Genomic DNA, 16,596 nt, shown 5'->3' with positions numbered 1-16,596 from the left:
CTACTTCCTACAGCACACTCAGAACCCCTACTTCCTACAGCACACTCAGAACCCCTACTTCCTGCATATGAGAGACCTAGATAATTATGCAAGGTTTGTTTATACATCTGTTGTTTTTTAGAACAACCAAACCATGTGTCTGAATTTGTCTGTTTGTGCAAGTCGAAAGATATAATAAAACGAAAGGAAAGAAAAGTAAGACATTGGAAAAGACATTCAGGGTTTATGAGGTCAAACACCCAAAGGAAGACAATGTTTGAAAGAGCGATACACTCTATTGTATCTAATCAGTTAAGTGGTAAACAGATAACAGGCTGATATGTCTTTCATCATACCTCTACTAGCTCTGTACTATCTATCTGCCCTGTAGAGATCAGTCTCTACTAGCTCTGTACTATCTATCTGTCCTGTAGAGATCAGTCTGTACTACCTCTGTACTATCTATCTGCCCTGTAGAGATCAGTCTCTACTACCTCTGTACTATCTATCTGCCCTGTAGAGATCAGTCTCTACTAGCTCTGTACTATCTATCTGCCCTGTAGAGATCAGTCTCTACTAGCTCTGTACTATCTATCTGCCCTGTAGAGATCAGTCTCTACTAGCTCTGTACTATCTATCTGCCCTATAGAGATCAGTCTCTACTACCTCTGTACTATCTATCTGCCCTGTAGAGATCAGTCTCTACTAGCTCTGTACTAGCTATCTGCCCTGTAGAGATCAGTCTCTACTAGCTCTGTACTATCTATCTGCCCAGTAGAGATCAGTCTCTACTAGCTCTGTACTATCTATCTGTCCTGTAGAGATCAGTCTCTACTAGCTCTGTACTAGCTATCTGCCCTGTAGAGATCAGTCTCTACTAGCTCTGTACTATCTATCTGCCCTGTAGAGATCAGTCTCTACTAGCTCTGTACTATCTATCTGTCCTGTAGAGATCAGTCTCTACTACCTCTGTACTATCTATCTGCCCTGTAGAGATCAGTCTCTACTACCTCAGATAGTACAGAGGTAGTAGAGACTGATCTCTACAGGGCAGATAGATAGTACAATCTGCCCTGTAGAGATCAGTCTCTACTAGCTCTGTACTATCTATCTGCCCTATAGAGATCAGTCTCTACTACCTCTGTACTATCTATCTGCCCTGTAGAGATCAGTCTCTACTAGCTCTGTACTAGCTATCTGCCCTGTAGAGATCAGTCTCTACTAGCTCTGTACTATCTGCCCTGTAGAGATCAGTCTCTACTACCTCTGTACTATCTATCTGCCCAGTAGAGATCAGTCTCTACTACCTCTGTACTATCTATCTGCCCTGTAGAGATCAGTCTCTACTAGCTCTGTACTATCTATCTGCCCTGTAGAGATCAGTCTCTACTACCTCTGTCCTATCTATCTGCCCTGTAGAGATCAGTCTCTACTAGCTCTGTACTATCTATCTGCCCAGTAGAGATCAGTCTCTACTAGCTCTGTACTATATATCTGTCCTGTAGAGATCAGTCTCTACTAGCTCTGTACTATATATCTGTCCTGTAGAGATCAGTCTCTACTAGCTCTGTACTATCTATCTGCCCTGTAGAGATCAGTCTCTACTAGCTCTGTACTATCTATCTGCCCTGTAGTAATCAGTCTCTACTAGCTCTGTACTATCTATCTCCCCTGTAGAGATCAGAGCCTCTCAGTGAGACAGGGGATGTACTAAATGACTGAGGGAGCTGCTGCTGTTGATAATGACATTGATTGGCAAGTCAATTTAAAACAGCAGAACAGATTGTGCAACGTGTTTTATGTCAGTAGCAGAGCCTTGAGGTCCTAGAGCTAAATTCAGCCAGTCTGTTGTTGCATAAGTAGTATTGAAACAACATCATTTGTTTCAATCAGGTGTATTTGTCCAGGGTTACAATACAATCTGTTGGGGGTTCTGGAGGACCAGGGTTACAATACAAACTGTTGAGGGTTCTGGAGGACCAGGGTTACAATACAATCTGTTGGGGGTTCTGGAGGACCAGGGTTACAATACAATCTGTTGGGGGTTCTGGAGGACCAGGGTTGGGAAACACTGACCTATATAGTGCACTACTTTAGACCAGAGCCATATGGGGACATGGTCAAAAGTAGTGCCCTTTATAGAGGAATAGGGTGCTATTTTGGATACATCCTAAGGAAGCAAGTAGGCTTTGATTAAATAGGGAATGGATCCCGTTGTGAGTAGATGGTAGATACTGATCAAATTGACACCATTTGTACAGTCTGATTTGTACTGTCACCCACTTCTCTATAAGGAACTGTGGATTATTTACTTGCCCTGCTTTTTACTGCAGAACCACAACTGTCTGTCTGTCTGTCTGTCTGTGTTTGTGTGTCTGTGTGCATGTGAACGTGTGAAGCAGGTGAGTGTGAATTATGAAGAGGGAGTACTCGGTCTGAAAATACTGTTTTCCCAAAATACTGATCAAATAGCTGCAGTGACGTCACAGGGCGCCTCTGCAAAGGCACCGACAAAGAGAGGGGAGAGAGGGGAGAGAGGAGAGAGCAGGAGAGAGGAGAGAGCAGGAGAGAGGAGAGAGCAGGAGAGAGGAAAGAGCATGAGAGAGGAGAGAGCAGGAGAGGAGAGAGGAGAGAGCAGGAGAGAGGAAAGAGCATGAGAGCAGGAGAGAGGCGAAAGCAGGAGAGAGGTGAGAGAGGAGAGAGCAGGAGAGGGGAGAGAGCAGGAGAGAGGAAAGAGCAGGAGAGGGGAGAGAGCAGGAGAGAGCTGGAGAGAGGAGAGAGCCGGAGAGGGGAGAGAACAGGAGAGAGGAGAGAGCAGGAGAGGGGAGAGAGCAGGAGAAAGGAAAGAGCAGGAGAGAGGAGAGAGCTGGAGAGAGGAGAGAGCAGGAGAGGGGAGAGAGCAGGAGAGAGGAGAGAGCTGGAGAGAGGAGAGAGCTGGAGAGAGGAGAGAACAGGAGAGAGGAGAGAGCAGGAGAGGGGAGAGAGGAGAGAGCTGGAGAGAGCAGGAGAGAGGAGAGAGCAGGAGAGAGCAGGAGAGAGCAGGAGAGAGGAGAGAGCAGGAGAGGGGAGAGATCAGGAGAGAGGAAATTGAGGATGTGAGAGTAGAGTATTATTGCTGGTTGCAGACATTCTCTTTCCATCATCCTGTTTTTCCCCTGATGATTCTGACTGACTGCAACCACTGGAGTTTGGATCTCTTCTTCTGTTGTCCTGATGGAGTGATGCAGAATGAAGGACATCCACTGTCTTTAATCTGCCTCACACACCAGTCTACACCCTCATCTTGTCTTCATCTATCCTGACTTTCCTCTATGTGCTGTTGATGTTTGTATCTGACTGTGTTCACAACAAGATGTCTCTCTGTGTCTACCATGTTCTAGGAGCCCAGTAACAAGCGGGTGAAGCCCCTGTCCCGCGTCACCTCGCTGGCCAACCTCATACCTCCAGTCAAGACTGCTCCTCTGAAGCGCATAGGACAAACACTGCAGGTACAACAGTACACCGCATCATAAGATAGCTATACTGACAAATATGACCACAGAGGACAACCACTGCAGGTACATTTAAATAGTGACTAAATTGCTTAATTACAATCATGTCGTTAGTAACACTTTACAAATACAACCTAGAGGTTTAATACATTATCCTGTGGTTATAATGCATTGTAACGCTTGTCATAAGCATGTATGACCCTCTTATAAGGTCTCATTATCATCTCATCATGATCACGATACTAAGTAACTTAGCTGATGATGTGTTTGGCCGTCCCAGAAAGCCCAGCCATATAGCGAGCTAATCGGTGATGTTCTACGGAGAAATCAATCACTTTCCACTAAGTACGCCAGCCGTCCTCTGACCGGTAACCGGTAACATGTTGTCATATGTTCTGGATGGTGTTGAAAACACGCACCAGTGTTATTATGCAACACGAGGCTCAGTGATTGAAAGGTGGGAACGTTCACGCCTGATAATCACTGGGACAAGGCCTCTACGATTAAGGCCCAAATGGTACTACTTTTGACCAGAGCGCTACAGGGTGCAATTCGGAATGCATCCTTTATGGTACACATGTGAAGGGCTTTGACCTCAAACCTGATCTCACTATCTTCACACTGGGTTTGACTAGCAGACAGGATCATCTACACACAACATTATAGTAACATTCAGATATCAGACATAAGACAACTATGTGTTTGTATTGTCTTTTCACACCCTATCTGGGTTGGTGTCCTGTGAAGGGGAATTTTTCTCATCTTTGTGCCTCTTTCTATTCCGCAGCGTTCCATCAGCTTCCGCAGTGAGAGTCGGACGGAGACGCTCATGCCTCCTCGACCATGGACGCGGCCGGCCCCGCCTGCCAACACCAAGCGACGAGACAGCAAGCTGTGGAGCGAGACCTTTGACGTGCGGCTCGGACACCAGATGCTGTCCTCTAAGGAAATCAAACGCCAGGAGGTGAGGGGTTTCCTCACAGTTACCTGAGAACACTGTTACCACGGGAACACTGTTACTACGGGAACACTGTTACCACGGGAACACTGTTACAAAATGATAGAAAATACCTGCTCACTGCTCCTGTATAGTTTAATGCAACTTTTAGACCAGAAGGTTTTCGTCTGGCTTTGATTTCAAGGAGTTTAACTAACATTAAATTGGAGGTTGTGTGTGTGTGTTTAAACTCTCAGAATAGCATGGTTATAACAAGGATGTACATCTTCTAGAATGCATGAAATATGCTTAGATTAAGTGCCCATGGCAAAACCCAAACCCAGAAAGAGAGATTCCCTAGTCTATGAGCAGATCCTGCGTGGTAAGCACTGATGGGAAAACCACAGATGTCTCACAGAGGAACAACAGTGTCAGGAGTGAAGGGATGGGCTCCAATAACATCCCAGCTGCTTATTTCTCTCTCACCCCTCTCTGTCTTTCTCTCTTTCTCCCCTCTCTCTAGCTCTCCCTAATCCCCTCCCTCTATCTTTCTCTCTGTCTTTCTCTCTTTCTCCCCTCTCTCTAGCTCTCCCTAATCCCCTCCCTCTATCTTTCTCTCTGTCTTTCTCTCTTTCTCCCCTCTCTCTAGCTCTCCCTAATCCCCTCCATCTATCTTTCTCTCTGTCTTTCTCTCTTCCCTCTCTCTCTCCCTCTCTCGCTCTCCCCCCTCCCTCTATCTCTCCCTCCTCTCAATTTAATTCAATTCAAGGGGCTTTATTGGCATGGGAAACATGTGTTAACATTGCCAAAGCAAGTGAGGTAGATAATATACAAAAGTGAAATAAACAATAAAAATTAACAGTAAACATTACACAAACAGAAATTTCAAAAGAATAAAGACATTACAAATGTCATATTATGTCTATATGCAGTGTTGTAACAATGTACAGATGGTTAAAGGACACAAGGGAAAATAAATAAGCATAAATATAGGTTTTATTTACAATGGTGTTTGTTCTTCACTGGTTGCCCTTTTCTCTTGTGGCAACAGGCCACAAATCTTGCTGCTGTGATGGCACACTGTGGTATTTCACCCAGTAGATGTGGGAGTTTATCAAAATTGGGTTTGTTTTCGAATTCTTTGAGGATCTGTGTAATCGGAGGGAAATATGTGTCTCTAATATGGTCATACATTGGGCTGGAGGTTAGGAAGTGCAGCTCAGTTCACTCTCTTTCTATAGCTCTCCCCTCCCTCTATCTCTCCCCCCTCTCTCTAGCTCTCCTCCCTCTCTCTCTAGCTCTCCCTCTACCCCCCTCTCTCTCTAGCTCTCCCTCTACCCCCCTCCCTCTCTAGCTCTCCCTCTACCTCTCCCCCCTCTCTCTCTAGCTCTCCCTCTACCTCTCCCCCCCCTCTCTCTAGCTCTCCCTCTACCTCTCCATCTAGCTCTCCCTCTACCTCTCCACCCTCTCTCTAGCTCACCCTCTATCTCTCCCCCTCTCTCTAGCTCTCCCTCTATCTCTCCCCCCTCTCTCTCTAGCTCACCCTCTATCCGCTCCCTTTCTCTCTGCCATCTTACTCTCTCTCTGTCTCTGTCTCTGTCTCTGTCTCTCTCTCTCTCTCTCTCTGTGTGCTCCTGGAGATCTCTTCCACTCTCCCAGGCTTAAACTCAGTCACAGAGGGGATTGAGTGCTATATCACTTCACAGTTTTAACAGTTAAAATTAGAAGGCCTGTCTGAAACATGCCCACCCCCTCCCTCCACTGAAATGAAGACATCAAAGGACAGGGGATATGGGTTAGGGGGTTCACAACAGAACCCAGCTGTCCACTGGGAAGTATTGCATTTTTAGGGGTCAATGCGGTCCTATGCTTTTCTCTCTGTGTGCACAACAGAAGTCTTGTGGCTTTAGAGAGGTGAAGTTTTGAAAGATCATCTTTCTGCAAAGACCTTTAGATTTGTCAGTCTGACATTTATTATTTCATACATGTACTCCTTTTTCTAAAAAGACAGAAAGAAGGAAAGAAATTATGTTTATATGTTTTCAATGTTCTTTATTTGTTCATGGTGGTAGAATAGCTGATGACTTGTTGTTTTTCTGAGATGTTTGACTAAACGAGGACCCTTGTTTCACCATTCTCATGTTGTCTTTACTTCCTCTGTGTGTTTGCAGGCCATCTTTGAGCTTTCTCAGGGCGAGCGGGATCTCATTGAGGATCTGAAGCTGGCCAAGAAGGTACCAGCTGCTTATTCAATCAAGATCATTTCCCTTTTTCCTTTTCATTGAGCCTATCACAGCTAAGTTATTCTACCCTGGTGATCAGTCAGTCTCCGGTTTCCCCAGTGCTCCCACAATCACACACCTAAGACTGTAGCTCACCCTCTCCCCCCCCCCCTCTCTCTCTCTCTGCCATCTTACTCTCTCTCTCTCTGCCATCTTACTCTCTCTCTCTCTACCATCTTACTCTCTCTCTGCCATCTTACTCACCCTCTCTCCCCCCTCTCTCTCTCTCTGCCAACTTACTCTCTCTCTCTGCCATCTTACTCTCTCTCTCTGCCATCTTACTCACCCTCTCTCCCCCCTCTCTCTCTGCCATCTTACTCTCTCTCTCTCTGCCATCTTACTCTCTCTCTCTCTGCCATCTTACTCTCTCTCTCTCTGCCATCTTACTCTCTCTCTCTCTCTCTGCCATCTTACTCTCTCTCTCTCTACCATCTTACTCTCTCTGCCATCTTACTCACCCTCTCTCCCCCTCTCTCTCTCTCTCTCTGCCATCTTACTATCTCTCTCTCTGCCATCTTACTCTCTCTCTGCCATATTACTCCCCCTCTCTCCCCCCCCTCTCTCTCTCTCTGCCATCTTACTCTCTCTCTCTGCCATCTTACTCTCTCTCTCTCTGCCATCTTACTCTCTCTCTCTGCCATCTTACTCTCTCTCTGCCATCTTATTCTCTCTCCCTGCCCACTCTCTCTGCCCTCTGTCTCTTTCTTTCTTTCTCTCTCTCTCTCTCTCTCTCTCTCTCTCTTTCTGCCCTCTGTCTCTCTCTTTCTGTCTGTCTCTCTCTATCTCTCTCTCTCTGCCCTCTGTCGCTTTCTCTCTCTCTCTCTCGCTCTCTCTTTCTGCCCTCTGTCTCTCTCTATCTCTCTCTCTGCCCACTCTCTCTGCCATCTGTCTCTGTCTCTCTCTCTCTTTCTGCCATCTCTCTCTTTCTCTCTCTCTCTGCCCACTCTCTCTGCCATCTGTCTCTGTCTCTGTCTCTCTCTCTCTTTCTTCCCTCTGTCTCTCCCTCTTTCTCTCTCTCTCTGCCCACTCTCTCTGCCATCTGTCTGTCTCTCTCTCTCTCTCTCTCTCTCTCTCTCTCTCTCTCTCTCTCTCTCTCTCTCTCTCTCTCTCTCTCTCTCTCTGTCTCTCTCTCTGTCTCTCTCTGTCTCTCTCTCTGTCTCTCTCTCTCTCTCTGTGCTTCTGGAGATCTCTTCCACTCTCCCAGGCTTAAACTCAGTCCCAGAGGGGATCGAGTGCTATATCACTTGGCAGTTTTAACAGTTAAAATTAGAAGGCCTGTCTGAAACATGCCCACAAGACACCAACAGATGTTGAGATTATTTATGTCCAATACTGTTTCTGAAAATATCTTTAATATCTTCTGGACGTGTCCCATTTGACGTCAGTTACCTTTCTTAGCGCTGTTGTTTTACTTACATTGGGTGTGAAGTTTATATGATCCATCTACGCTTGACTCAAGTAACTTATCTGGGTCAACCACTTGTAGATGTCCACACCACAAGCTACCAATTAACATGCCAAAACCCCAACGTTTTTTTCCCATCATTAGAGGACACGCTTGATTCCGCTTTCAATGCTTCTAAAGCGTGTTTTAATGAAGCACATAATGAGTAATATAAGGGGATAAATCGAGTTTGGTTTCATTGTTACTGTTTTAATTGAAGCGTTCTCCTCTCTCCGTACCTGCAGGCGTACCATGACCCCATGCTGAAGCTGTCCATTATGACAGAGCATGAACTCACCCAGATCTTCGGAACCCTGGACTCCCTCATTCCGTTGCATGAAGGTGAGAATGGAAGCTTGCAAAGTGTAGAACCACAGGATAGGGAATTGCAAGGAAACACAGTTGCTCACACAAACACAGAAGCCATCACACACAGAGTCACGCACGCACACAGGCACACACACACAGGCACACACACACGCACGCGCGTAGTTCTTACACCTAAAGGAGCCGTTAGACAGAGGCTGAGACCTCTCCTCCCTCTCATCCCTCAGATCTGCTGAGTCGATTGCGAGAGGCCAGGAAACCAGACGGCTCTACAGAAACTGTGGGACACATTCTAGTGGACTGGGTAAGACCCCTGATGTTATAATACTGTTATAATGCTAATGGACTGGGTAAGACCCCTGATGTTATAATACTGTTATAATGCTAATGGACTGGGTAAGACCCCTGATGTTATAATACTGTTATAATGCTAGTGGACTGGGTAAGACCCCTGATGTTATAATGCTGTTATAATGCTAGTGGACTGGGTAAGACCCCTGATGTTATAATACTGTTATAATGCTAATGGACTAGGTAAGACCCCTGATGTTATAATACTGTTATAATGCTAGTGGACTGGGTAAGACCCCTGATGTTATAATGCTGTTATAATGCTAGTGGACTGGGTAAGACCCCTGATGTTATAATACTGTTATAATGCTAGTGGACTGGGTAAGACCATTCATCCCCCTGATGTTATAATGCTAGTGGACTGGGTAAGACCATTCATCCCCCTGATGTTATAATGCTAGTGGACTGGGTAAGACCATTCATCCCCCTGATGTTATAATGCCATCAATTTACTTGAAATGTTTCTGAGGAAGGACTTCAGCCATCCAGAACCCCAAAACAGCTAGTTTACGAGGCAGCCTGAGATGTTTGTTTTCCATAATGGAGCTATCTTATAAAAACAGATTCATCCCCAATTATCTCTGTGTGTGTGTGTGTGTGTGTGTGTGTGTGGTGTGTGTGTGTGTGTGTGTGTGTGTGTGTGTGTGTGTGTGTGTGTGTGTGTGTGTGTGTGTGTGTGTGTGTGTGTGTGTGTGTGTGTGTGTGTGTGTGTGTGTACTCAGAGCTCGGTCAGTTGACCTCAGGGGTTCACACAACAACCGTAGCTGTTGATGACCCAGAGAAACTTCTATTGGTGTGCAGTCAGGTTACCCTGTGTGGAGGTTAAAATCAAAGCTCTTAACTAACATGAAATGATAACTTCCTCACAATACGAGCAGTAACACTTTAGCTGGACAGTGAGCTGGAACCAGGCTAGTTCTGCTGTGTTGTGAAGTGTGTTAGTGTGTCCAGGGCTGTTTGTTAGTGTAAGGATGCTGAGCAGCTCCTCTACCATCCCTCCATCCCTACTTCCTGTTTACACTAGGTAGTTATGGAGGAAAACAATGCATGCTTGACAGGAACGCGGAGAGCCTCCTCTGCTTCTCAGCTGTTTACTTGCCTTAGTCCCACCTCTCCTCTGAACTCTGTTCCACTGCAGAAAGATGTCAATGTGGTTGTATAATGGAGTAGATGTTTCCCAAGTCCACTTCATTTCCATGGTAGATGACCTGGTTTAGGCCTTCAGTTATCTATCGGTTACATTAACACTGTGACATTGTTCTGGTTCTGACTGCACCAGCTCAGTGACATTCCTATAGTGTTCAATGTGATGTAGACCAGGTACAATATATATTGAATAGATCTGGCGCTCCATTTAAAGATGAAGAGACTTGTTGTATGGTAGACCTACACAGAGACGTGTTGTCTGGTAGACCTACACAGAGACGTGTTGTCTGGTAGACCTACACAGAGACGTGTTGTATGGTAGACCTACACAGAGACGTGTTGTATGGTAGACCTACACAGAGACGTGTTGTATGGTAGACCTACACAGAGACTTGTTGTATGGTAGACCTACACAGAGACATGTTGTATGGTAGACCTACACAGAGGCTTGTTGTATGGTAGACCTACACAGAGACTTGTTGTATGGTAGACCTACACAGAGACTTGTTGTATGGTAGACCTACACAGAGACTTGTTGTATGGTAGACCTACACAGAGACGTGTTGTCTGGTAGACCTACACAGAGACGTGTTGTATGGTAGACCTACACAGAGACTTGTTGTATGGTAGACCTACACAGAGACTTGTTGTATGGTAGACCTACACAGAGACTTGTTGTATGGTAGACCTACACAGAGACTTGTTGTATGGTAGACCTACACAGAGACGTGTTGTATGGTAGACCTACACAGAGACTTGTTGTATGGTAGACCTACACAGAGACGTGTTGTATGGTAGACCTACACAGAGACTTGTTGTATGGTAGACCTGCACAGAGCTAGAACTCAAATCAAATAAAATGTTATTTGTCACATGCGCAGAATACAACAGGTGTAGTAGACCTTACAGGGAAATGCTGAATACAACAGGTGTAGTAGACCTTACAGGGAAATGCTGAATACAACAGGTGTAGTAGACCTTACAGGGAAATGCTGAATACAACAGGTGTAGTAGACCTTACAGTGAAATGCTGAATACAACAGGTGTAGTAGACCTTACAGTGAAATGCTGAATACAACAGGTGTAGTAGACCTTACAGTGAAATGCTAAATACAACAGGTGTAGTAGACCTTACAGTGAAATGCTGAATACAGCAGGTGTAGTAGACCTTACAGGGAAATGCTGAATACAACAGGTGTAGTAGACCTTACAGTGAAATGCTGAATACAACAGGTGTAGTAGACCTTACAGGGAAATGCTGAATACAACAGGTGTAGTAGACCTTACAGGGAAATGCTGAATACAACAGGTGTAGTAGACCTTACAGTGAAATGCTGAATACAACAGGTGTAGTAGACCTTACAGGGAAATGCTGAATACAACAGGTGTAGTAGACCTTACAGTGAAATGCTGAATACAACAGGTGTAGTAGACCTTACAGGGAAATGCTGAATACAACAGGTGTAGTAGACCTCACAGGGAAATGCTGAATACAACAGGTGTAGTAGACCTTACAGTGAAATGCTGAATACAACAGGTGTGGTAGACCTTACAGGGAAATGCTGAATACAAGCCCTTAACCAACCAGTTTTATGAAAATACACCCCAAAAAAAGTAAGAAATAAAAGTAACGATAATTAAAGAGCAGTAGTAAAATAACAATAGCGAGGTTATATACAGGGGGGTACCAGTACAGAGTCAATGTGGAGGTTATATACAGGGGGGTACCAGTACAGAGTCAATGTGGAGGCTATATACAGGGGGGTACCAGTACAGAGTCAATGTGGAGGTTATATACAGGGGGTACCGGTACAGAGTCAATGTGGAGGTTATATACAGGGGGGTACCAGTACAGAGTCAATGTGGAGGCTATATACAGGGGGTACCAGTACAGAGTCAATGTGGAGGCTATATACAGGGGGGTACCAGTACAGAGTCAATGTGGAGGCTATATACAGGGGGTACCAGTACAGAGTCAATGTGGAGGCTATATACAGGGGGGTACCAGTACAGAGTCAATGTGGAGGCTATATACAGGGTGTACCAGTACAGAGTCAATGTGGAGGCTATATACAGGGGGTACCGGTACAGAGTCAATGTGGAGGCTATATACAGGGGGTACCAGTACAGAGTCAATGTGGAGGCTATATACAGGGGGTACCAGTACAGAGTCAATGTGGAGGCTATATACAGGGGGTACCGGTACAGAGTCAATGTGGAGGCTATATACAGGGGGTACCAGTACAGAGTCAATGTGGAGGCTCTATACAGGGAGTACCGGTACAGAGTCACTGTGAAGGCTATATACAGGGGGTACCAGTACAGAGTCAATGTGGAGGCTATATACAGGGGGGTACCAGTACAGAGTCAATGTGGAGGCTATATACAGGGGGTACCAGTACAGAGTCAATGTGGAGGCTATATACAGAGGGTACCAGTACAGAGTCAATGTGGAGGCTATATACAGGGGGTACCAGTACAGAGTCACTGTGGAGGCTATATACAGGGGGTACCAGTACAGAGTCAATGTGGAGGCTATATACAGGGGGTACCAGTACAGAGTCACTGTGGAGGCTATATACAGAGGGTACCAGTACAGAGTCAATGTGGAGGCTATATACAGGGGGTACCAGTACAGAGTCACTGTGGAGGCTATATACAGGGGGTACCAGTACAGAGTCACTGTGGAGGCTATATACAGGGGTACCAGTACAGAGTCACTGTGGAGGCTATATACAGAGGGTACCAGTACAGAGTCACTGTGGAGGCTATATACAGGGGGTACCAGTACAGAGTCAATGTGGAGGCTCTATACAGGGGGTACCAGTACAGAGTCACTGTGGAGGCTATATACAGGGGGTACCAGTACAGAGTCACTGCAGAGGCTATATACAGGGTGTACCAGTTCCAAGTCAATGTGGAGGCTCTATACAGGGGGTACCAGTACAGAGTCACTGCGGAGGCTATATACAGGGGGTACCAGTACAGAGTCAATGTGGAGGCTATATACAGGGGGTACCAGTACAGAGTCACTGTGGAGGCTATATACAGGGGGGTACCAGTACAGAGTCACTGTGAAGGCTATATACAGGGGGTACCAGTACAGAGTCACTGTGGAGGCTATATACAGGGGGTACCAGTACAGAGTCACTGTGGAGGCTCTATACAGGGGGGTACCAGTACAGAGTCAATGTGGAGGCTATATACAGGGGGTACCAGTGCAGAGTCACTGTGGAGGCTATATACAGGGGGGTACCAGTACAGAGTCACTGTGAAGGCTATATACAGGGGGTACCAGTACAGAGTCACTGTGGAGGCTCTATACAGGGGGGTACCAGTACAGAGTCACTGTGGAGGCTATAGACAGGGGGTACCAGTACAGAGTCAATGTGGAGGCTATATACAGGGGGTACCAGTACAGAGTCAATGTGGAGGCTATATACAGGGGGTACCAGTACAGAGTCAATGTGGAGGCTATATACAGGGGGGTACCAGTACAGAGTCAATGTGAAGGCTATATACAGGGGGTACCAGTACAGAGTCAATGTGGAGGCTATATACAGGGGGTACCAGTACAGAGTCAATGTGGAGGCTACATACAGGGGGTACCAGTACAGAGTCAATGTGGAGGCTATATACAGGGGGTACCAGTACAGAGTCAATGTGGAGGCTATATACAGGGGGTACCAGTACAGAGTCAATGTGGAGGCTATATACAGGGGGTACCAGTACAGAGTCAATGTGGAGGCTATATACAGGGGGTACCAGTACAGAGTCAATGTGGAGGCTATATACAGGGGGTACCAGTACAGAGTCACTGTGGAGGCTATATACAGAGGGTACCAGTACAGAGTCAATGTGGAGGCTATATACAGGGGGTACCAGTACAGAGTCACTGTGGAGGCTATATACAGGGGGTACCAGTACAGAGTCACTGTGGAGGCTATATACAGGGGTACCAGTACAGAGTCACTGTGGAGGCTATATACAGAGGGTACCAGTACAGAGTCACTGTGGAGGCTATATACAGGGGGTACCAGTACAGAGTCAATGTGGAGGCTCTATACAGGGGGTACCAGTACAGAGTCACTGTGGAGGCTATATACAGGGGGTACCAGTACAGAGTCACTGCAGAGGCTATATACAGGGTGTACCAGTTCCAAGTCAATGTGGAGGCTCTATACAGGGGGTACCAGTACAGAGTCACTGCGGAGGCTATATACAGGGGGTACCAGTACAGAGTCAATGTGGAGGCTATATACAGGGGGTACCAGTACAGAGTCACTGTGGAGGCTATATACAGGGGGGTACCAGTACAGAGTCACTGTGAAGGCTATATACAGGGGGTACCAGTACAGAGTCACTGTGGAGGCTATATACAGGGGGTACCAGTACAGAGTCACTGTGGAGGCTATAGACAGGGGGTACCAGTACAGAGTCAATGTGGAGGCTATATACAGGGGGTACCAGTACAGAGTCAATGTGGAGGCTATATACAGGGGGTACCAGTACAGAGTCAATGTGGAGGCTATATACAGGGGGGTACCAGTACAGAGTCAATGTGGAGGCTCTATACAGGGGGGTACCAGTACAGAGTCAATGTGGAGGCTATATACAGGGGGTACCAGTACAGAGTCACTGTGGAGGCTATATACAGGGGGTACCAGTACAGAGTCACTGTGAAGGCTATATACAGGGGGTACCAGTACAGAGTCACTGTGGAGGCTATATACAGGGCTGGTACCCCCTACTGCTGGTACAGTATTTTTAGGGCCTTCCTCTCCCACGGCCTGGTATAGAGTCCCTGGGTGGCATTGAGGGGGAATAGGCGTTGTTGTGCCCTCTTTACAGCTGTCTTGGGACCGTGATAGTTTGTTGGTGATGTGGACACCAAGGATCTTGTACCTCTGAACAGCTCCGTCGATGTGAATGGGGGCGTGCTCGGCCCTCCTTTTCCTGTAGTCCACGATCATCTCCTTTGTCTTGATCACGTGGTACCACACGGCCAGGTCTCTGACCTCCTCCCTATTGGCTGTCTCGTTGTTGTTGGTGAACAGGCCTACCACCATCGTGTCGTTGGCAAACTTAATGATGGTGTTGGAGTATACTTGGCCACGCAGTTATGGGTGAACAGGGAGTACAGGAGGGTACTAAGCACGCACTCCTAAGGGGCCTCCGTGTTGAGGATCAGTGTGGCAGATGTGTTGTTACCTACCCTCACCACCTGGGGGCGGCTGTCAGGAAGTCCAGAATCCAGTTGCAGAGGGAGGTGTTTAATCCCAGGGTCCTTAGCTTAGTGATGAGCTTCATGGGTACTATGGTGTTGAACGCTGAGCTGTAGTCAATGAACAGTATTCTCACGTAAGGTGTTCCTTTTGTCCAGGAGGGAAAGAGCAGTGTGGAGGGTAATAGAGATTGCATCATCTGTGGATCTGTTGGGGCGGTATGCAAATTGGAGTGGGTCTAGGGTTTCCTGGGATGATGGTGTTGATGTGAGCCATGACCATCCTTTCAAAGCACTTCATAGCCACAGACGTAAGTACTACGGTTCGGTAGTCATTTAGACAGGTTACTTTGGCGTTCTTGGGCACAGGGACTATGGTGGTCTGCTTGAAACATGTAGGTATTACAGACTCAGTCAGGGACAGGTAGAAATGTCAGTGAAGACACTTGCCAGTTGGTCCGCACATGCTCTGACTACAAGTCCCGGTAATCCGTCTGGCCCTGCGGCCTTGTGAATGTTGACCTGTTTAAAGGTTTTACTCACATCGGCTACGGAGAATGTGAGCACAGGCTAGCCAAAAGGCATGCTAGCCTAGCTAAATAGGCAGGCTAGCCAAGCTAAATAGGCAGGCTAGCCTAGCTAAATAGGCAGGCTAGCCAAGCTAAATAGGCAGGCTAGCCAAGCTAAATAGGCAGGCTAGCCAAGCTAAATAGGCAGGCTAGCCTAGCTAAATAGGCAGGCTAGCCAAGCTAAATAGGCAGGCTAGCCAAGCTAAATAGGCAGGCTAGCCAAGCTAAATAGGATGACTAAAGACAGTACAGTATGGGGAGAACAGAGATAAAGTTGTCTGGCTGGATGTTACTCCCTGAGCAGGATGAGATGATGACTAATAAAGTCGGCAAATAAAAACTGAGCACAACTGAAATATTTGATCAGATATCGAAAACCGTGAGACTTGTTTTTTCACCTCAAAAATAATTATGGGCGCTGTACTGCAGCGCCAGTTGTGCCACCAGAGACTCTGGGTTCGCGCCCAAGCTCTGTCGTAACCGGCCGCGACCGGGAGGTCCGTGGGGCGACGCACAATTGGCCCAGCATCGTCCGGGTTAGGGAGGGCTTGGCCGGTAGAGATGTCCTTGTCTCATCGCGCACCAGCGAATCCTGTGGCGGGCCGGGTACAGTGCGCGCTAACCAAGGTTGCCAGGTGCACGGTGTTTCCTCCGACATATTGGTGCGGCTGGCTTCCGGGTTGGATGCGCGCTGTGTTAAGAAGCAGTGCGGCTTGGTTGGGTTGTGTATCGGACTACGCATGACTTTCAACCTTCGTCTCTCCCGAGCCCGTACGGGAGTTGTAGCGATGAGACAAGATAGTAGCTACTAAACAATTGGATACCACGAAATTGGGGAGAAAAAGG

The 16,596-nt window shown here is 46.9% G+C and overlaps 1 protein-coding gene across 3 annotated transcripts in view; it reads left to right on the top strand.

Annotated features, from left to right (window-relative positions):
• The window catches only part of arhgef3 (Rho guanine nucleotide exchange factor (GEF) 3), a 103,761-nt gene that overhangs the window by 78,282 nt on the left and 8,883 nt on the right, over positions 1 to 16,596 (top strand). For all 3 annotated transcript variants that reach the window (XM_031828089.1, XM_031828201.1, XM_031828148.1), the window contains 5 exons: positions 3,360 to 3,467; positions 4,258 to 4,434; positions 6,579 to 6,641; positions 8,379 to 8,475; positions 8,688 to 8,764. In XM_031828089.1, coding sequence (XP_031683949.1) covers positions 3,360 to 3,467; positions 4,258 to 4,434; positions 6,579 to 6,641; positions 8,379 to 8,475; positions 8,688 to 8,764 — 522 coding nt within the window. The remainder of the gene's footprint in view (positions 1 to 3,359; positions 3,468 to 4,257; positions 4,435 to 6,578; positions 6,642 to 8,378; positions 8,476 to 8,687; positions 8,765 to 16,596) is intronic.

The sequence above is a fragment of the Oncorhynchus kisutch genome, linkage group LG1 (assembly GCF_002021735.2).
Source record: "Oncorhynchus kisutch isolate 150728-3 linkage group LG1, Okis_V2, whole genome shotgun sequence".
In the NCBI taxonomy this organism is placed as follows: Eukaryota; Metazoa; Chordata; class Actinopteri; order Salmoniformes; family Salmonidae; genus Oncorhynchus; species Oncorhynchus kisutch.
Note: the sequence above shows the minus strand (reverse complement) of the source record. Positions and strands in the feature narration are given on the sequence as shown.